This window comes from Taudactylus pleione, unplaced genomic scaffold, assembly GCF_031769625.1.
Source record: "Taudactylus pleione unplaced genomic scaffold, aTauple2 ptg000921l, whole genome shotgun sequence".
In the NCBI taxonomy this organism is placed as follows: domain Eukaryota; kingdom Metazoa; phylum Chordata; class Amphibia; order Anura; family Myobatrachidae; genus Taudactylus; species Taudactylus pleione.
This window is the reverse complement of record NW_028285322.1, coordinates 639,074-662,895: the sequence shown is the minus strand read 5'-3', so window position 1 is coordinate 662,895 and position 23,822 is coordinate 639,074. Positions and strand designations below refer to the sequence as shown.

General features: G+C 42.4%; 1 protein-coding gene across 1 annotated transcript in view; it reads left to right on the top strand.

Annotated features, from left to right (window-relative positions):
• DPY19L1 (dpy-19 like C-mannosyltransferase 1) overlaps positions 1-23,822 on the top strand; it is a gene marked incomplete at its 5' end in the record, with an annotated part of 210,672 nt that overhangs the window by 98,887 nt on the left and 87,963 nt on the right. The window contains one exon of the mRNA XM_088459640.1: positions 9,395-9,466. Coding sequence (XP_088315766.1) covers positions 9,395-9,466 — 72 coding nt within the window. The remainder of the gene's footprint in view (positions 1-9,394; positions 9,467-23,822) is intronic.

Sequence of the window (23,822 nt, the reverse complement as noted above, 5' to 3'; positions counted from 1 at the left end):
CTAGACTGTAACTGGAAGTGTTCAAATGTTGAATCTACTTTCAGGAATCTGTAGATAAATTAAATAATAGTAAGGATTTATCTGTTTTCTGCAATATAATTTACTGTTAAATTTGGGATTTACAGAAAAGGGAATATTTTTTTTACTTATCATTAATTACTTGCTGCAGAAGGACACATGGTTATGATTTGCAAATATTAAATGCTCCCTTTCTAATGCATCAGTTGGCCACAAATTTGGGAAAGGTATGTGGGAATGCTATTCAAAGGATGGCAAATATGAAAAATTAAAACAAGAGACAACTATAGGTTGGAACAAGGACAACTGTAAGAAGGACCTCCTTGTTTTTATGGAAAAAAAAGTTTGATAGCTACAAAGGAGCTACCAGCTTAGATACCTGCCTAGTTGAAACAATGGCTAAGAGAAAATTGATCTTCCATGAGAGAAAACATAAAGGAACAGATTGAAAGCTCAAATGGACATCTTGCAGGAACTTTAGAACCAGATTCAGATGCCATGGTGATAAAGGGAAATAGTAGGGAAGCCTTGTAGAAAGACTTAGACTTTTGGAGTTGGCCCTGAAATACCAAAACAAGCAATGGGAAGCGAAAAACCTGCTCAGTCATTTTCCAGACCCCTTTTGATGAAAATGAGCAAGCAAGATAAAGATCTTGGCTGGAAAACACTGTTTCTCACACCAAGGTGGCTTTCCCAACACCATGATAAATGGGAGAAAAAGAGTTCATCGTTTGACTGTTTTGGCTGGCTACACCTTTTTACCTAATAATCCTGGTTTCAAAAACTATGCCATTAAAGAAAATTCTGTTGGGCCTAGACGAAATAAAGAGATTTGAGGAAGATGGTCCAGCCAAATAGGAAGAGTGAAAGGGTAACTGATCAAATGGTCAGATGGAACAACCAAGACCAATTGGGGGGTGATGGACAGTGCCAACCCCATTTCTTGTCTTCTCTTCCATGGAATACAAGGAATCAGTTGGATGGGGAAGGGATATATAAACGAATGACCATTGGAACTGTTGACATATCAATGACGGATACCTGAGTCTGACATGTTGTGCGCAGATTGGGAGATGCAATTTGTTTGCACAACATATACTGTGGGGTGGGAATCAATTAGCCATGGGATATGCCCATTCTCCCGTGCGTTAAACCCAGAGGGCGCCTTTTTTTGCTGACCTTTCCAAGCAGCACCTGAAGTTGCACTGGAAAGTGTTTCTCTGTGGTTAATCACACAGTGTAAACCCAGCTAATTAAATTTACCGCCACAGGTAATTACCGTGGCTAATTACCATGGCTAATTGAGTTCCCCCTTTATGTCTGTTTCCAGGAACTGCGGATTGCACAAGTTCCGAAAAAAAAAGACTTAAAATGGAGCGCCCATTTGCCTACCAGCTCAGACAGTATACTTGGTGATCTGCCTACTGCAGAATGCAAGATGCTTCTATCATGACCTGCTAGCTGCAGGTGCCCAACTTATGGGTTTACTAAGCACCAGATGTGGTATTGTCTATCTCAGTGGTAGCCAACCCTGGTCCTCAAAAGCTATTAACGGTGCATGTTTTGTAGGTCTCCTCACAGAATCACAAGTGATATATTTAGCTCCACCTGTGGATCTTTTCAAATGTGTTAGTTAGTAATGAATACACCTGTGCACCTGCTAGGTGGTCTGGAAAACGTGAACTGTTGGTAGTTCACGAGGACCGAGGTTGGCTACCCCTGGTCTATCTGAATTCAAGGCCCTTGGGAAGCAATGTCCAGGTGTCAAAGAGATCACTCTGAGTTGAAGGTTAATGATCAGTAATTTAACTGCCATAGGAAACCATATAGCCAGACTTTGGTGATGTAGGAAACTTATACCTGCCATCTGTGGAGATTGGTGACTTTAAAGACTATACAAACATGAGATTTTCCTGAACAAAATAATAATCAAAACTATACTTAGTTCCATATCTGTTATAATGCAATAATTATAATATAATCTGTATTATCTTTGAGTGTGCCATCACTTTAACTGTTTTTACGCAAACATTATAAAAACAAAACGAAATAACAGTTACTATAATGTGCTGCTATAGAGACTCAATAGTAGAAACTTTAAAAACATCAAACTTTATTCTTAAGCTGGCCACACATCTAAAGATTATCTGTCAACTCGTTGGCTGGTTGGAATGAAAATCTGGTAACGTATGGGAGTAACTGATGATCAGCAATTTGCTCCTAAATGCCAGAAAACAGATGAAAATGGTCATCAGACAAGTTTGTTAAATGTCTGATCTAAACAATTTGTTCAGACAACAGTTTTTGTTCATTTTCCGGCATTTGGGAGCAAATTGCTGATTGTCATTTGCTTTCATACCTTACCAGATTTTCATTCCAACCAGTCAACTAGTTGGCTGGTTGGACAGATAATCTTTAGATGTGTGGCCAGCTTAATTCTATTAAAATGATGAAATCAATAGAATTTTTATTGTAGCAAAATATTTTTAAAAACAGAGAGTAGAGGTATAGTAGAAGCTAGAAACGTCTTTTTAAAAAGTAGTTATGTCTTATCCACCATAAAACGTATACTGGAGAGAAACCAGGTACAGTAGTCAAATATCTTCTGATTTATTTATTATTTATTATTTGTGACTTCTTGCTGTATTTCTCCCACGCATTTTTATCTATTGTGAGGACTTTATCAGCTTAGTGTCACATGTGGTATCTTATCAGCAATATGCAATAAAAGCTGGCATATCAAATTCCCTAAGTATAATCTTGATGCACTCTTTTTATTATTAACTTATTTTAAAGAATGTATGGTTAGTTATGGAGTATGCTTAATCATACATCGTTCCTATATAATTAATAATTAATGGTTGACAAAGGAAACAGTACTCTTATAAGAGTGTTTAGTACAGCAGCGGCTTTTATCACAATTTTTTTTTTGTAGAAAGCATCTTGCTCTTTTGATACTTTTAGTAGATAGCACACTGGCACTCAGTACATAATACCCTTGCACCTGTCATCCATATTTTTTTAGAACATGCATTTTTTAGAACTTGCTGGGTTGCTATGGGCAAGTGGTCCAGACTCAAGTTGTATTATTTGCATTCGCTCTAATAAACTAACCTACCCCTCACGGGTTAGCCTGTATTCTAGACCATTAATTTCACTATTACAGATTATTAATTCATAAATCATTGGTGGTGCATAGTGATCTGCAGTCGGACATTTTGCTATTGCTTCATTTCTACGTGTGTTGACAGCTCGCCATCCTACTAAATTTATTGCCAATAAATGCAGTCTACAAGTCTGCATCCAGATTTAATGACCACTGAATACAGCCCATATTATATAAATTGTTATTGATTAGTACGGAATCCTATTTGTAAATCAGAGACTTATGAACTGTGTGCATTAAATGCAGCATAAGTAAATAATATATGTATCTGGCAACTGAACATATCAAAACTTATAGACCCATCTACAGTATGGATTGCTCTGTGTGGTACAAACCTTTGCTATTATTTATAGCCTGTAACACTATAAAAGCTACTAAATGAAAAAACATTAAGCTAACAGATGCAAGTGGATGTATCTAGTGACAGTGCTTTTTACAAAACAAATACATCTGGTTACAAAATGCCTACCCATAGTAAACCAATGCATTTTTCAGAATAAGTTAATGACAAAACATACACTTTTCTAACTTAGCAGCACCTTTATCTGTTTTTAAACATGTTTTGCTACAATAAAGAATCCTTTTGATTTAATCATTTTAATAGAATAAGAATAACGTTTGAGGTTTTGAAAGTTTCTACTATAAAGTCCCTAGAGCACCACTTGGTAGTAACTCACTCTCTTGGTTTATTCTGAATGTCTGTAGAGGCAACCTACCAACAGATAGTAGAGGTCCATGCACAATTTTAACAAGGCAACCACTTTGGGAAATAGATATATAGGACTCTTAGAACTCTGTTGCACGAATTCAGAATTGCATGCATGACACTGCTTCCAGCTTCAAGAAAACATTCATCCAGTATTGGACAGTAATGTGTGTGTTTGTGGGAAGACTAACCAGTTATTCGACTGTGTGATGGACATCACATGTCCATCACACAGTCGAATACATGTTTGGCATGTCGCCAAACATATTTGCCCAGTTAGACGTGCAAAGGCATTTATCTTTTAACATTGTTTAGTCGTGGTAAATTCCATTTTAATGCTTCAAAATAGCTGTGTTTATATAGACTTAGTAGTACATTGACCCTAGTACAGTAGAGACAAACTTGTATGGGGAAGTAATGTCTGCTTAGGCAACAAATACTATTATTAGGAGAGCCTTAAAGGGAACATGTCACCTGGTCCTACATTGTCTTTATTTACTTACTACATAGTTCATGGTGCCCCTTCTTTGGGTCCCTGAGGAACCCAGCCTGAGAGAAACATAGCACATAAAGAGAGTGCTTTATTAAATACAATGTACAGCAGGCATGTCAAACTCAAAATACCAACCAGGCCGAATATTCATGGTCTAAGAATGTGTGGGCCGCAAGAAAAAAAAAGTCTTATATGCAGATCACACTGCACCATCACACCAGTACTCCCCCTCACAGATCACACTGCACCAGTACTTCCCCTCACAGATTCCACTGCATCATCACACACGTACACCCCTCACATCCCACTGCATCATCACACCAGTACACCCCCTCACAGATCCCACTGCATCATCACACACTCCCCCTCACAGATCCCACTGCATCATCACACCTGTACACCCCTCACATACCACTGCATCATCACACCAGTACACCCCCTCACAGATCCCACTGCACCATAAAACCAGTACTCCCCCTCACAGAGTCCACTGCATCATCACACCACTACACTCCCTCACAGATCACCCTGCACCATCACACCTGTACACCCCTCACATATTCCACTGCATCATCACACCAGTACACCCCCTCACAGATCCCACTGCATCATCACACCTGTACACCCCTCACATATTCCACTGCATCATCACACCAGTACTCCCCCTCACAGATTCCACTGCATCATCACACCTGTACACCCCTCACATCCCACTGCATCATCACACCAGTACACCCCTCACAGACCACACTGCACCATCACACCAATATACCCCCTCACAGATCCCACTGCATCATCACACACTGCCCCTCACAGATCCCACTGCATCATCACACCTGTACACCCCTCACATCCCACTGCATCATCACACCAGTACACCCCCTCCCAGATCCCACTGCATCATCACACACTGCCCCTCACAGATCCCACTGCATCATCACACCTGTACACCCCTCACATCCCACTGCATCATCACACCAGTACACCCCTCACAGACCAGACTGCACCATCACACCAGTACACCCCCTCACAGATCCCACTGCATCATCACACACTGCCCCTCACAGATCTCAGTGCATCATCACACCTGTACACCCCTCACATCCCACTGCATCATCACACCAGTACACCCCCTCACAGATCCCACTGCATCATCACACACTGCCCCTCACAGATCCCACTGCATCATCACACCTGTACACCCCTCACAGATCCCACTGCATCATCACACCAGTACACCCTCACAGATCCTACTGCATCATCACACACTGCCCCTCACAGATCCCACTGCATCATCACACCAGTACACCCCCTCACAGATCCCACTGCATCATCACACCAGTACACCCCCTCACAGATCCCACTGCATCATCACACCAGTACACCCCCTCACAGATCCCACTGCATCATCACACCAGTACACCCCCTCACAGGTCCCACTGCATCATCACACCAGTACACTCCCTCACAGATCACACTGCACCATCACACCTGTACACCCCCTCACAGATCCCACTGCATCATCACACACTGCCCCTCACAGATCCCACTGCATCATCACACCTGTACACCCCTCACAGATCCCACTGCATCATCACACCTGTACACCCCTCACATCCCACTGCATCATCACACCAGTACACCCTCTCACAGATCCTACTGCATCATCACACACTGCCCCTCACAGATCCCACTGCATCATCACACCTGTACACCCCTCACATCCCACTGCATCATCACACCAGTACACCCCCTCACAGATCCCACTGCATCATCACACCAGTACACCCCCTCACAGGTCCCACTGCATCATCACACCAGTACACTCCCTCACAGATCACCCTGCACCATCACAACTGTACACCCCCTCACAGATCCCACTGCATCATCACACCTGTACACCCCTCACATATTCCACTGCATCATCACACCAGTACTCCCCCTCACAGATTCCACTGCATCATCACACCTGTACACCCCTCACATCCCACTGCATCATCACTCCAGTGCACCCCCTCACGGATCCCACTGCATCATCACACCAGTTCTCCCCCTCACAGATTCCACTGCACCATCATTTAGTGTTCACTCTAGGTCCGGCGCGAGGCAGGGCGCCGGAGCTAGAGAGGGCACGTTCGTGCGCGCGCCTTAGGCGCGCACGCGACCGATAAAGGGCGTGGTCATCGAAAAGGGGGCGTGTCTATAAGAGGCATCTCCTTTTCGTCACTCTTGGGGGCGTGCCCGGCACTTACGGACACGCCGGGCAGCCCCCAAGCCCTGCAGACAGGGAGAATAGATGCCGGGCGCATACGCCCAGCGTCTATTCTCCGGCGGTGAACGGGTCACCGCACATTTCTTCACCTGCGGGACACTGCGACCCGCGGGTGAAGACTGTTCCCGCAGGCTGTTAGGGCAGGGAGCTTTTTGCCCTCCTTCTGGAGGGCAGGGAGCTTTTTGCCTTCGAGAAAGAGGGCATGGCGCCGCGCCCCACTAAAACAGCCTAGCGGGAACGCTAATCATTCCTGTACACCCCTCACAGATCCCACTGTATCATCACACCTGTACACCCCCTCACAGATCGCACTACATCATCACACCTGTACACCCCCTCACAGATCCCACTGCACAATCACACCTGTACACCCCTCACAGATTCCACTGCATCATCACACCAGTACACCCCTCACAGACCACACTGCACCGTCACACCAGTACTCCCCCTCACAGATCACACTGCACCATCACACCAGTACACCCCCTCACAGATCCCACTGCATCATCACACACTGCCCCTCACAGATCCCACTGCATCATCACACCTGTACACCCCTCACATCCCACTGCATCATCACACCAGTACACCCCCTCACAGATCACACTGCACCATCACACCAGTACACCCCCTCACAGATCCCACTGCATCATCACACCAGTACACCCCCTCACAGATCCCACTGCGTCATCACACCTGTACACCCCACACATAATCCACTGCATCATCACACTTGTAGACCCTTCACAGATCGAACTGCATCATCACACTAGTACACCCCCTCACAGATCCCACTGCACCATCACACCTGTACACCCCTCACAGAACCCACTGCATTATCACACCTGTACACCCCCTCACAGATCCCACTGCATCATCACACCTGTACACCCCTCACAGATCCCACTGCATCATCACACCAGTACACCCCCTCACAGATCCCACTGCATCATCACACCTGTACACCCCCTCACAGATCCCACTGCATCATCACACGTGTACACCCCTCACAGATCCCACTGCATCATCACACCAGTACACCCCCTCACAGATCCCACTGCATCATCACACCAGTACTCCCCCTCACAGATCCCACTGCATCATCACACCTGTACACCCCCTCACAGATTCCACTGCACCATCATTCCTGTACACCCCTCACAGATCCCACTGTATCATCACACCTGTACACCCCCTCACAGATCCCACTGCATCATCATACCTGTACACCCCCTTCACAGATCACACTGCACCATCACACCAGTACTCCCCCTCACAGATCACTCTGCATCATCACACCAGTACACCCTCTCACAGATCACACTGCACTATCACACCAGTACTCCCCCCTCATAGATTCCACTGCATCATCACACATTCCCCCTCACAGATCCCACTGCATCATCACACCTGTACACCCTCACAGATCCCACTGCATCATCACACTAGTAGACCCCACTGCACCATCACACCTGTACACCCCTCACAGATCCCACTGCATCATCACACCAGTACACCCCTCACATCCCACTGCATCATCACACCAGTACACCCCCTCACAGATCCCACTGCATCATCACACTTGTACACCCCTCACAGATCCCACTGCATCGTCACACTAGTACACCCTCTCAGAGATCCCACTGCACCATCACACCTGTACACCCCTCACAGATCCCACTGCATTATCACACCTGTACACCCCCTCACAGATCCCACTGCATCATCACACCTGTACACCCTCACAGATCCCACTGCATCATCACACTAGTAGACCCCACTGCACCATCACACCTGTACACCCCTCACAGATCCCACTGCATCATCACACCAGTACACCCCTCACATCCCACTGCATCATCACACCAGTACACCCCCTCACAGATCCCACTGCATCATCACACTTGTACACCCCTCACAGATCCCACTGCATCGTCACACTAGTACACCCTCTCAGAGATCCCACTGCACCATCACACCTGTACACCGCTCACAGATCCCACTGCATCATCACACCAGTACACCCCCCTCACACTGCACCATCATACCACTACCCCCCACAAATCACACTGTCTGCTCTTACACTACACCATCACACCCCCTCACAGATCCCACACTGCACCATCACACCACTACCCCCACAAATCCCACTGCCTCCCGTCACACTGCACCATCACACTTTCTCCCTCACAGATCACACTGTGCCTGCCTGCCCGCACACTTGTTTTCCTTTAATAAGGTCACGTCTCCTCTCCTGCCAGCGTCGCCCTCTCTTCCTCACAGTGGTGCACAGTGCAACATCTGCACAGGTTGGAAGCGGGCTGCAGACGGGACAGTCAGTGGTGACTGACTGCTCCGCAAAGGCTTTTGGGAGGAGCTGCTGCGGGTGGGCACGCGCGGCAGCTACCCCGTCGGCCATGTTTTTGGGAATGCAGTAACACGGCAGAGGATGAATGGAGGGCTTCCCTACTGACTGGGCCGCATAATATAAATATTTGGGCCCACATTGTCGGGCCGCATAAAAGTTTAATTTGGGCCGCATGTTTGACATGCCTGATGTACACTCATAAAGGAGCCTTGATTTTGTTTATTTTATTTCTAATAGTGCACAAGAGGCAAATGCAAATCAGTGTAGAATCTGGTTAAAATTGTATTTACGTTAGGCTGTAAATACTATAGTTTCCACTATTGTGTATGGATTTGCCTGATGCTCAATCTTTTTTCTGTTTCCATTTGTAGACACCGTGGAGATATTTCAAGACACTTTTGCTTCCCGTAGTTTTCTTTGTATTTTTCACCATATGTGTTCGGGTAAGTGGGTGAATTAAAGGCATACAAAGGTCATATATTTTAATTCAGAAAAGCAAAACTATAAGAAGTAAAAGGTACGACTAATACATATTGAACTATTATCTATGGTGATGGAAGTCACTATGCTATAAGCGCCCTCTTGGTGTTTTGGTTTGTTTTTGTTTGTTTTTAGTCTAGAGTGGCAGTGACCTACCAAGAGGAGCAGCTTGCATGCCATAATGGACCAATTTTTGACAACACAGAAGATTTGTATATAGCACCTTTTGTGCAAAACGTTTAAAAAACCTTTAAAAAATATGTATGTGGATGGCCTCATACCAAAATTAGTCATTATGTGGCTTATCTGTGCATCTATACAAGATCAATTCTGGGACCCCTAGGAAAACCCCAAACATTAGAAATGGAGGAGAGCCCAAGACATTTACACAAGTATTTTTATTGCCCACAGATAAGCTACATAATTTTGTGACAAAGTCATCCACAGAAAGAAAAAAAAAATTATATATATGTAACAAAACAACAAAGCATGTCAGTGAGCTAGTACAAAATAATCAATCAAGTAAAGCAGGATACCACAGTCCTGAAATGATTTCACAAAGACACATTCAACTGTGTCTTTTTGGTCTCAATTGAAACTTTAACAGTGCACAGGCTAGCAGCTACAGCAAATCAGCCGGCGTCTTCCCCTCACACAGACCCAGATCCGAATGGGTAAAAATCTGAAATATTAGAGCACAAAAAGGGGGCGCCACATCGTGCATCAAATATAAACAAAGAATTTATTACATAAAAGACAGAAACTCCAGGTCAGCGTGCTTCCCAAAGTAGGTGGTCTAGAACCACCGCCAGCATAAATAATGATGTAAATAACAATAAGGCTGCTGTTTCACCCAAACGTCTCCAGGATCTAATCCGGCCAATCAAGCAGTCGAACAGTAACAGAGGGTCACGCCAGGCCACGCCCCAACATGTTTAGTCATTAGACTTTGTCAGGTGGCTGGCGTTGTTCAGAAGAGGGTTTAAATAGCAGTTGTAGCATCTTATACAAATTGAATTACTGCTTGTCACAGATTGCAACAGCGTTCGTTTAAAAAGTAACAAACTTCTACAGCGCATATGTTCACAACAATACATAATTACAAATATACAATGAAAAATATAATAAATATTATATATATATATATATATATATATATATATATATATATATATAATATAGCCACTCTGTTATAAGCACAACTTGTCCCAGTGGTTGGAAATGATATATGAAGCAAACTTGATGGTACTCAGGAATCATCCAAGAAGTAAATACTGATAATGCATTTGTTGTTCAACGTTTCAGAGACCAAAACTCCTTTATTAAGACCTTGCTAAAGTAGTTTGGTCTCTGAAACATTGACCACCAACTGCTGGTTATTGTGAAGCTTCGATGTGTCAGATCGTGCGGTTGGACTGCCGTAGTCGTCTTAGTTTGGTCACAGCGAGTGCAAGATCTTCGTACGTTTCGTCATGGCAGATGAGGAAGACGTGCCTGTGAGATTACGTCACAGATCTGTGATTGAATTTTGTGTTTAACTTGGAAGAAGCTGAAATGAAACTCATGAAATGTTACAGCAAGCATACGGTGAAGAAACAATTAGCCGTGCTGCAGTATTTCATTGGTGGAAGCACTTCAGAGAGGGTAATACGTGAGTAACTGACGAAGCGCGTTCTGGGAGACTGTGCACCGCGGATACAGATATCAACATTGCTACAGCTGCGGAGATGTTGCAAAATGACAGAAGGTTAACGTTACGCAACTTTCGACTTCACATGGTATCTCATTCGAATGGGTTCAGCATATTGCGACAAAGGAACTGAAAATGCACCGCGTGTGTGCAAGGTGAGTACCCAGGAATCTCACAGAAAAGCTGATGCGACAACGAGTTGAATTGTGCAAGAACATGTAGATGGTGTGGAATGACCGTGAAGTGGTGGCCAGCTTAGCAAATTATTGCAATATTTTGGAACCAACATTCCCTTGTTAAGCATGTGAGTGCCGAGTTTGTATATGTATATATATAATATAGCACCACAAGGGTTCCGCAGCACCTTACAAAAGTACATAAACAAATGAGCACACAAGAAATACAGTTGTTAACAGTACAATCTATGCGGTACAAATAAATGATTTATAAACACTGCTGCATAACACTTAAATAAGTAGCATGTTGTCAGCAACCAAGTGTGAGGTGCTGTTGTAAATTAAAGTATAAGGTATGGTGCATACACACGATCAGATTTTTTCTTCAGATATGGACGATAACGATTTAAAAATCGTTCAGTCGTTCATATCTGAAGGAAAATCGTTCATATCTGACATGCCTGAACGATGGACGATCAACGATGCGCGTTCCCGTTTGTCAGATAACGATATCTGACATCTGATGGGTTTGCAGTCAGACTTGGACGATTCCATTCATTTTAATGCAGTCAAAAATCGTTCAAATCGTTCAAAACTTTGGTAAAATCGTTCAAATCGTTCAGTCGTTCATCTGACAAATTTGACAAGTCTGACAAATCTGACCTTGTGTACGCTCCATACGGAAGGGAAGCACATGAGGGACGAGGGCCCTGCTCATGAGAGCTTACATTCTAAAGGAGAGGGGACAGACAAACAGGGGTGACACAGATGGGCTGAATTGTGAGGAAAGAACATGGAGTAGTGGGTTAGGATGAGCACTGGAAAGCTTTGAGGAAGAAAGGGGTCTTGAGAGCCCATTTGAAGATTAGGAGCCAAGCAGCAAAGTTATCAGAGAATTTTGAGCTAAGTCCAGGAGGACGGAGAAAGGCAGCTACTGTACTCGAAGTTTGAAAAGGCGAATATCATGAGCACTGAATGGAAATAATTGGAGAGTTTAGAAGGTAAGAGTTGGTGGGAGTGACCAGATGATAGAAGTACCCCAAGACACTGGCAACCTCCAGGCCAGGGAATGTGAAAGAATGTGAGGCCCCCAAAGGAGATAGCTGCAGGAGAAGTGGTGTCAGATGGGTAAATCCATGAATTGGTGATGGCTGGGAGATTCAAGGAGTTGGAGATGAATCTGTCATGGATGGGGGACCAGTTTATTATAGACAGAACTGGCTTTCCAGAGGAGACACGAGAGAAGGACAGAGTTGGGAGGAGGGAGAAGGAGATTGTTAGGGTTGCTGTAGTGTGGGGTTGAGATTGATTTAGTGCAGGGGGGTAAAGACAGTGTGGGTATGTGGTGGGCTTCTGAATGAGGAAGGGTGACAGCAGGTGGTGGGCAAGGTGGAGGTTTAGAACCTGATTTAGAGCCGGTCGCTAAGGCGCGATCGCTTGCAGCTGCTTCGAGCGAGAAAATGCGAAACGAGCGATCGCTCACAACGCAAGCGTGTAAACACCCATCACAATGAAAACACACCTACAGGACCACGTAATAAAACGAGCGACGACTACACTCGTAGTAGCCGTCACCCTACGCGGCCATCGTGTTTACTTGGCAGAGTCATGTTTTCTCATCAGAGCTTTCGATGTACCCTTTAATTGCTTATGAGGCGATTTACAATCAGTGTAAAACCGCATCTTTTTTTTTTTTATATATTTTCAGAGGCCGGAGTTTGCAAATTTGACTTCCCCCAAACTTGTATGTCTAATTATATTCTCTCTCTCTAACTCTCTCTCTCTTGTGGAAATAGCCATCACATTAGTGTTAAACTCAGGGCATGCTATCAAGGTTTAAAGCTCACAGCAACTTTGCTTTTTAAACGTGAGACTGTTACCAAGCACCTGTTACAAAGCACCATTTCTATTTAAACAATGTGGTCACATACCATGTTGCACCCCAAATCTAGGAGTGGTGAGTGCCGTGGATTAGTGCATATATATATATATATATATATATATATATATATAGATCTAAACACATATTTTTAAAGATATCTCTCTCTCTCTATTACATTTAAATATACATATATATGCAAAGATTGAATGAGATCGACTTTATTATTATTATTTAACTAATAGAATATTTGACCTTTTAATAAAAGCACAACACATTTTTTGTTTACATTTTTATGTTTTTTTTTATTTATAGTGCATTTTGTGTGCGGGTAACGGCCTCCAGTATTAGTTGCACAGCTGTGCCAATTATAGCCACCTCCCTCCTCAGAACATTCCAGAGTGGCTCCTCTTGTTCAACTGAAATATAAATGTAAAGCAAATTAATTTATTTAGTATTTGATATTAAATCTCAACAGTTTGACATAAAACCCACCCACCATAGCCATGACTATTTTGTGTGTATCCCTTCGCCGGATAATATTGCACAGTGTTGCACATTGGCTACTGAGGTTAATGCTGCTTTCACATGGCATTATTTGCAGGTTCCTAAATTTGATATACATTGCATTATGACACTTGGGACATATGTACCTTCATTTCCTTGGGCCGGCAATTCTTGGGTGGAAGCAGCCCAATTTAAACTTCCTGAGGAGTGGTGGGGGGAGGCAGCTTCAGGGATGGGTGATGAGGAGTGGGGGGTGAGGCAGCTTCAGGGTTGAGTGGGGAGGATGGTAGGGGGAGGCAGCTTCAGGGATGGTTGTTGAGGAGTGTGGGGGGAGGCTGCTTCAGGGGTGGATGGGGAGGATGGTTGGGTGGATGCAGATTGTGGGGTGGATGGTTGGGGGGATGCAGATTGTGGGGAGGATGGTTGGGGGGAGGCGGCTTCAGGGGTGGGTGGGGATTCCCCATGTCGTGCCCTTTGTCTTTGTCGTCGTAATCCTAAGAGAGATTTTGTAAAAAGGGGAAAAAAAAAAAATTAAAACTTGGCAGGACTCAGTATACATTTAAGAATGTTGTAGAAAGATAACTGTCTAACAGTGTTTTTGGTTAACCCCATCTAAATCCTGACTCAGGATGTGCAGAATTAAACATGATTTTTGAGACATGATATCCATATCTCCCTGGTTTAGCAGAGCAAAGGCATGAGCAAGGTCAAAATTTTTAAAAAGTCAGATGATTACACACAAACACCTGTGTCACCCTTGTTACAATAATGCAGAGACACTGAAAACTAGCCTGACACTAAAATTGTCAGCCATCTTCTACGTTTAAACTGATCTGGCATAAACCATGATGATTAACAAATACACAAACACACACACCTAATGTCTACAACAGTTTAGCTAATGTTTAAATCACAGTATTGCATTTAGGACTTTAAACTTGTTTGCAGCCATTTAAAAAAAAAAAAAGAAAATGACTGCAGACCTTAATATGAAATAAACAAAAAGCCTATTAAAAACATTAAATCAAATATAAACACACACACACAGAAAGGCATACACAACACAAAGCATACACCACGCAATGCATAAACAACGCATTACTTACTTTGGCGGTTTCCCGCACGCAATTGATCCAGGAGGCTGGGGTCCGCCTCCGGAGATCAGACCACCTCCTTTCCAGCTGAACCACCGTCCTGCGGAAGCCCTTTCGTCGCAGCCTCCTCCTCACCTCCGCGTATGCCCGCATTTTGATGCGGTTCGGCACATGCGGGCCTACGGGCCCCAGACGATGGTCCATCATCTCCGTTAGGACGCGTAGCTCACGCCTGCAAAAGCTGGAGGATCTCATGATGGCAATGACAATTATTGCAGTGTGCAAACTTTATATCAACTATGGTGCAGTCTGATTGGTTGGCGGATAAACACAGGACATTTATTGATTTAATACATCTAAATCATCACAACACCTATCACACAGCATGTCACTCACCTCATCCCACAGCTAGCATATGCCTGTGCGTCCAGTAGTACACTCCGCAACTCCTTGTGAAAGTGACTTGAATTTAGAGGGCCGGTTTTAAAGGATGTGTTGGTCGCTTGTGCATTGCGTAACGCACTGCGTGGGAGTGGCGCACAGTAGCAGCCGCATATGCATATTGCTGTAAATAGCAACGCCTCGATTTGTGCAATTTGCAGTCATGGATTCTGAGGAGGCCATTGTAGAGGACTGCATGATTGACATACATGATTTTCTGGAGAAATTTGGTTTGGGTATAGCATCAGAAATTTAAATTGTGGACACACTTACAGATGTGGGTGAGGAAAGTGTGCCTGATCCCACACCAGATGATTTTTCTCCAGCGCCTACAAACACATCACCTCCAAATGTGGCTGGGCCATCACATGGCACGATACAAGGTCAAGATATTCCTTGTGGGGTTACGGATACCCTCATCCAAGTGGCACTAACCAGATTCACTTTTGGACATAACATTCCTGTGCGACAACGGAAAAAAATATGCGTGAAATTTTCCAAGATCATCAATCGGAAGCACTCCACTCATTTGGATGCTTATTTTGTGCGCAAAAAGTAAGTTGTTTATATAATTAACGATCTTTGTTAAACTGTCTACAAATGTGTTTTTTTTACATGTTTAAAACAAACAAAGCTCTTTTTGCGTATCAAGCACCTTAACGGGCCAGGGGGTTCTTTCCCTGGCAGCTTGGCTTTGACCCAAAGGCAACATCCAATTTTGGGGGCCTTAGATTGGAGGTTAGTGTTGGAGGCCAAAATAGACCATCAGGAGCCTCCACAAAATGATGAGTCTGGTAATTATTTGCATACACCTGTCTTTAGATCTGTCTATTTTTGTTTTATGCAAAAAAAATTTTATTTCTTCCATTTTATAGGACCTGGCATGGCTGAAAGCCTGCAGAAGGATGGGGTGACGGCACAGCCTCCATCAATTGTGCCTCCCCCATCCTCCACTGGCACCCTTGCCCAAGTCTTGGATGGACTAAGGGTGGCAATGTTAAGGCAAACAGCTGCCATTGAGGCAGTCCTGGTCAGCATGTTGGAGCAAAACTCCTTTCTAAGGTCCATAAGCCAAGATGTCAGGGAGATGAAAGAACATCTGACTGGCCCAATAGAAGGTGAAGTGGACCAGTGCCCTGCTTTGGCTGGACTGAGCTCCCAGCAGGGTCCACCCGGATCCGTAAAATCAGCTTTCCGGAGTCTGCTGCAAAGAAGAAAAAAAAAAGATTGATGATCTTGGATTTATTTCACCCAGAACATTCAGAATATTTATGTCCAAAAATTTTATCTGGTTAGTGCCCCTTGATGCCCCACAAGGAATATATTTCATTGTATCATGCCATATGATGGGCCACCCACATTTTGAGGGGATGTGTTTGTAGGAGGTGGAGGAGGCACATCTGGTGGTGGCACAGCCACACTTTCCACACCCACATCTGTAATCGTGTCCACATATTCATTTTCTGATGGTATTCCGAAACCAGTTATAAATTTATTATTTTTTGGTGAAAAAAATCATATTTTCAATTAGGGATGTGCAGGCTCGGATTAGTTCGAATTTGCACGCCGAGTTCAGATTTTTCTCTCCAAAAATTGGGTCTCAGAAAGAGGCAAAACATCATCTTTCATGGACAAACATCATCTTCCATGGACTTTTGTCAAGGAATGATGATGTTTGTCCATGAAAGATGATGTTTTGCCTCTTTCTGAGACCCGATTTTTGGAGGGAAAAATCCGAATTCTGTGTGCAAATTCGAACCTATCTGAGCCTGCACATCCCTATTTTCAGTAACGATTGACAAAAAAAATGTTATGTCAAAAATGTTGGTTTGATAAAATAAAAAAACTAAATTTAAAAAAAAAAAAAACCTCAGTAATTTTTCCTAATAAAATTATTTTTTAACCTTCTACCAAAAACAAAAACCTACTATGGAGCAACAAATCCGGCCCTGACCTTTCAAAGTATTGCTAATAAGGCATGTATTTACTCTGGAATGGCATACTGGGATGTGCAGTTCCACACCAGGTTGAAAGGAGTTCAATTTTAATAATAATAATAAAAAAAAAATATTACACTTCAAATACACCAAAAAAACAAAAACCTGTATTTGTGATAAAAAAAAAAAATAGGGACAATTGTTTGGGAAGTAAAAGTTTTTTGGGATTGGTATCTTTCTAAATATCAAAATCACAAAGAGTAACCAAACCCCCCCCCCACAAAAAAAAATGCTAATTAACGCATCCAATTTGCAAATATACAATTCAATGAGTAACACCTGCTCCTCTATTATTTGACTGCATACATCAGCAGCTGAAAGAACCATCGCCTGCTCACGCAGTGCTTGTGGTAGACCCTGCCTCCCGCAAGCACTGCGAGTACTTCCATCGAAATAGATGCGAACTGATGTGTACAATGACGCTGACTTTTAATTATGATGCCCTTAAAACTCCGTTTTGATGGTCAGACACGCCTGCGTTCACTCCACCACTCCCCTGCTCATAAGCACCTTCCCCTGTTACCACCCACAAGCAGCACTATGTCATTCAAAGTAGCGGAACTCTGTGATTTCCCATCGCTGAGACTGGCTTGCGCACTGCGAATTATACGCATGCGCACTGAGCAACAATCGCCCGGCAGAGAACGATTGCGCCTTAGCGACTGGCTCTGAATCAGGTCCTTAGTGTGGTGTGGGTTGAGAAGAAGTGTAGTAACTTGGAGAAAAGGAAGAGAGCAGTGCTTAGGAGTTATGGGAGATGCGGTGGAGAGTACTAGAAGGGATAAGGAGAGAGAGAGGAGACTATGGAGGGAGGAAAGAGATGGAAACTTGTGGTAGAGGAAATAATTATGTAGTTTCTGAGTGATGGAGCAGAAGAAGAAAGAGACAGAGGGCCTGATTCAGCTTGAGTGAGAATTAGCACTTAACTGTTCACCTGGACAAACCATGTTGCAATGCAAGGGTTGTAAATACATACATTTTATGTAGTGTAAATACTGGCTGCTTTTGTATGTAGCCCACAAATACTGCACAGCTTTATTATTACACTGCACTTTAGATGTCAGTTTGGACACCTCCTTTCCAAATTAAATCTCTCTGCACATTTTAAATCTGTCTCACCTGCAGTGCAACATGGTTTCACCAAGATGATCAGTTAAGTACTAAATCTCACTATTTCCAAAGCTGAATCAGGCCCATAGTGTAGGTGAGGGAATTGGGAGAGAAACAGCAGTAGTAGTGGTGAGAGTGAGATACAGGAACAGTAAGTTAAGATGTCCAAAAAGTCAGATAAAAGGAAGAAGAGTGTTGGTAGATGTAAAGGCACAACTACTATAGTATATAATAAACAAAATTAGCTGTTAAAGTTACAGGACTTTAGATTAAGGATAAAGTATTCTTAAAGATGTAGAGGTGTTAAACAGTGGTAGGTCTGACAGTGGTACAGGAATTATATAAACAGTGTAAAGTCGAAAAACATACATTTAAATATTAAAATGCAGCAAACTAAGTGGTAGTTGCTTGCAATGCTGAAGCAGGGTGTTGGCAAAAGGTGTGTCCAGGTTAGATTGAGAGCTGGTGGCTGAGTTGCTGGGCATCCAGAAGCTCAGAAGATCCTTTTCAATTGTTTCCAAGTTGTAAAGAGTTCTTATTAAATGTTGTCCACCTGTGTTCCTCCTGTTTAACTACTGTCTATCTCTTTAAATTCTGCTGTGTATATAATACTTAAGCTGCATACACACACAACAATTTTGTAAATGAACGATTTTAGTAATATTCCCTTAATGAAAATCGTTGAGTTGGTCATTCTGACTGAACTACAAACGTGAACGCGCATGAACGATAATCGTTCATCATTTTAACTTAGAGAGTGAACGATTTTTGCAACGATTGAACGATAAACAATATCATTAACGATAATCATTCAAAAAATCATGTATGCACCTTTATGGTGCATACACACACAACGATTTAGTAAATGAACGATTTTAGTAAACGATTTTCGTTAATTTTTTCAAGGGAAAAATTAACGAAAATCATTTACTAAAATCGATAATTTACTAAATGAACGTTTTTTTTTAATTACAAACGATTTTTGCATATTCCCTTTACTGAAAATCGTTGAGTTGGTCAGTCTGACTGAACTAAACTTGAACGCGCATGAAGGATAATCGTTCATCGTTTTAACTCAAAAAGTGAATGATTTTTTTCAATGCTTGAATGATAAACTATATCGTTATCGATAATCGTTTAAAAAAATCGTTGTGTGTGTGTATGCACCTTTAGAAATAAAAACCTGTGCAGCCTTGTAACAGGCTTGCAGCCTGTAACCTAATGAGTATATAGTGAAGTATACATGTGTAGTCACTGATTGCACCCCACCCCCCAATAACCTCACCCACGCCAGATGCAGATCATAAAATTCTAATACAAACAAACAGACTCAAAAAAGCATCCCATGTATCTAGGAGTTAATATATAGCCAGAACTTAAGTCACTCTGGTTTTTGCAGATAATAATTGACAATATACCTATAAGATCAGTATATTCAAACAGCACTGGTATTTCTATATCAGATGACTGGTGCCAATATATTACCTATAACATCAGTATATTCAAACAGCACACTATATCAGATGTCTGAATATACTGATCTTATAGGTAATATATTGGCACCAAACAGCACTGGTATTTCTAAATCAGATGACTGGTGCCAATATATTACCTATAAGATCAGTATATTCAAACAGCACTGGTAATTCTATATCAGATGTCTGAATATACTGATCTTATAGGTAATATATTGGCACCAAACAGCACTGGTATTTCTATATCAGATGACTGGTGCTAATATATTACCCATCAGATCAGTATATGCAAAAAGCACTGGTATTTCTATATCAGCTGCCTGGTGCCAATTTATTACCTATAAGATCAGTATATTCAAACAGCACTGATATATTTTACATATATATATAATCTATATATATATATATATATATATAATCTATATATATATATATATATATATATATATAATCTATATATATATATATATATATATATATGTAAAATATAACAAGTGAGACCAGATCCCCTTCATCAAGAAAGGGGAAACCATCCTCTGAAGTCAGCACACCAGACAAGCAGTCAATGAAAAAAAACATGTATTAATGAAATACAGCCAAATTACATCGGGAAAAAAAACACACTTGCATGTCACATCTGCGATGCAGTAGGATTTCAACAATGCCTGGTGACCTAATGCAGAATGCTGGGTGAAGCGCCCGACGGCCGTTTCGGTGGTACAACCACCTTCATCATGAGCACAAGCTGAATCTGATAACCTGGCCTAAAAATAGGAGAAAAGGGCGCCGAATCAGACATATAATTAACACTCTCACCTGGTGCCGGGGAGCCAAGACTCGTTCTGGGCTACACATACCGGGCAAAGACGGCTGTTCATCTAAGACTGCAAAATACAGGTACCGCCCGCAAAACGTCATGCCGCAAAGAAACCAATGACGGCGCGTGATGCGAGGGGTGTGTGTCAAGCACAAAACCTGTGCAGTAGACAGCCAGAGACACGTGACACAACTGCGTCACGTGTCCCAGGGACCCGGAAGACCTGTCCCATAGCGGTTGCCTAGGTAACCGGAATGCACATACTGCTCCGTGCAGAGTGAAAAATAGACGTCTGACAGGCCCCCTTTAATCCAACAATACAGTGACAAAACACTAACAGACATACATATATGAAAAATACACAGACCAAATAATACAGAAAAGCATAATTGCCTTATGAAAAACATCTCACATTGAATTTCCTACTTATAATGAATCCCGAATACCAAGAAGAAGACGACTATAATGTCTACCCAATCTGAACAAAACAACATCAGCAAGGAATTCAACAAAAAAATAAAACACATAATGTTACCGTCCAGTGAAAAAACAGGATTAATAAATCATGTCACCTGACCAAAACAAACATCGAGTCCATTAACTATGCCTAGCAGTCCCCAAACTAATTCGTCCTGTAGGCTCATCACAAAAATACATTAAAGGATAGTTCATCATTGAGACCGAAAGGACGAATCGAATCCAACTGATAGATTAGTTCACATTCCTTTTGCATCAGCTTTTGTAAATATATTTTGACTGGCGATGTCTTTGTTCATCCACTCAACGGCTATAAATATTATTTACATCAGAGGATGAATTGTGAAAGCCGTTATGTCGTGTATGTTATACAATGTTCTTGTCCAATGATTTACGTTGGCAAGACCATCAGGATGTTAAAGGAACGCATTGCCATGCATCGATCATCGATTAAAAAAGCTTTTTCAGCTATCGATGCCAATACGCCACAAGTGGCAAGACATTTCGTTGATAAAGGACACAATATGGGTGACTTTCACTTTATGCCTATACATCAGATCAAACCTCTGAGAAGGGGAGGTGATCGGGGAAAAAAGCTGATGCAAAAGGAATGTGAACTAATCTATCAGTTGGATTCGATTCGTCCTTTCGGTCTCAATGATGAACTATCCTTCAATGTATTTTTGTGATGAGCCTACAGGACGAATTAGTTTGGGGACTGCTAGGCGTAGTTAATGGACTCGATGTTTGTTTTGGTCAGGTGACATGATTTATTAATCCTGTTTTTTCACTGGACGGTAACATTATGTGTTTTTATTTTTTTTGTTGAATTCCTTGCTGATGTTGTTTTGTTCAGATTGGGTAGACATTATAGTCGTCTTCTTCTTGGTATTCGGGATTCATTATAAGTAGGAAATTCAATGTGAGATGTTTTTCATAAGGCAATTATGCTTTTCTGTATTATTTGGTCTGTGTATTTTTCATATATGTATGTCTGTTAGTGTTTTGTCACTGTATTGTTGGATTAAAGGGGGCCTGTCAGACGTCTATTTTTCACTCTGCACGGAGCAGTATGTGCATTCCGGTTACCTAGGCAACCGCTATGGGACAGGTCTTCCGGGTCCCTGGGACACGTGACGCAGTTGTGTCACGTGTCTCTGGCTGTCTACTGCACAGGTTTTGTGCTTGACACACACCCCTCGCATCACGCGCCGTCAATGGTTTCTTTGCGGCATGACGTTTTGCGGGCGGTACCTGTATTTTGCAGTCTTAGATGAACAGCCGTCTTTGCCTGGTATGTGTAGCCCAGAACGAGTCTTGGCTCCCCGGCACCAGGTGAGAGTGTTAATTATATGTCTGATTCGGCGCCCTTTTCTCCTATTTTTAGGCCAGGTTATCAGATTCAGCTTGTGCTCATGATGAAGGTGGTTGTACCACCGAAACGGCCGTCGGGCGCTTCACCCAGCATTCTGCATTAGGTCACCAGGCATTGTTGAAATCCTACTGCATCGCAGATGTGACATGCAAGTGTGTTTTTTTTCCCGATGTAATTTGGCTGTATTTCACTAATACATGTTTTTTTTCATTGACTGCTTGTCTGGTGTGCTGACTTCAGAGGTTGGTTTCCCTTTCTTGATGAAGGGGATCTGGTCTCACTTGTTATATATATTATTAAGGAGTTTAGGCACCCCTTGTTGCTCACTAAAGTGTGTGCAGTTCTTTCCTGGAATTTGATATATATATATATATATCTATCTATATATATATATATATTATGTCTGTCTGGATATATACTGCAAAACAGATGTTCTCAACCTCTTTAGTCCAGGCTCAAGATTTCTACAGGTTTGGGACCATTTGTGCACATTGTATTTTTTAATTTGTGTTCATTATAATCACAATGATGTTTCAAACTTAATTGTTATTAAAACAGAACCACATATAAATGTAATAATTATGAATAATAATTATTGATATTTGTACAGATTTGTTTTGCAAAACTTGATAAACTCCTCCTAAACAAGACCAACAGGTTAGGATTCAGTAATTTAATATATGACAGAAAAGGAAGGTCACACTTGTTTGACTTCTCAGTAATGATGTCTGAGTTAATGACTTTTCAAACCTGATAGGCAAACACTTTAAGCCAGTCTAGCAAAATGTATTCCAATTGAATACTGCTCTGAATAAAAAATGTAAGTTTATAATTATTATTTTAGTTTGCTGTGATTTTAATAACAGTTTACTTGTTGACTAACAATTGTCCTTGTCTTGGACAGCAACTCGCACAATATGAGCCACATAACAAATAAAAAAAAATACCCTGTGTTTGAAATGTACTGAGACAGGGATGAAAACAAGACTTGGGGGTCTATTCAGGGCCGTAACTAGGGTAGTGCGGCCGGTGCCATCGCACAGGGCACCACAGGTCAGGGGGTCGCTGGTTGGGTATGTCAAATTTCTGTTATCATTCTTGCTTGTAGCTTCCTCTTATTTCATCCCCAGCATCTCCTGGCCTCTCCTATCTCTTCCCTGGCCCTTCCCCATGAAACCATGGCCCTTTTTTGGGTGCATCATGTCCCTTTGAAAAATGAGGGGGACGCCAATGCTCTTTCTGGCGCAGGGCACCAAAAAGTCTAGTTACGGCTCTGGGTCT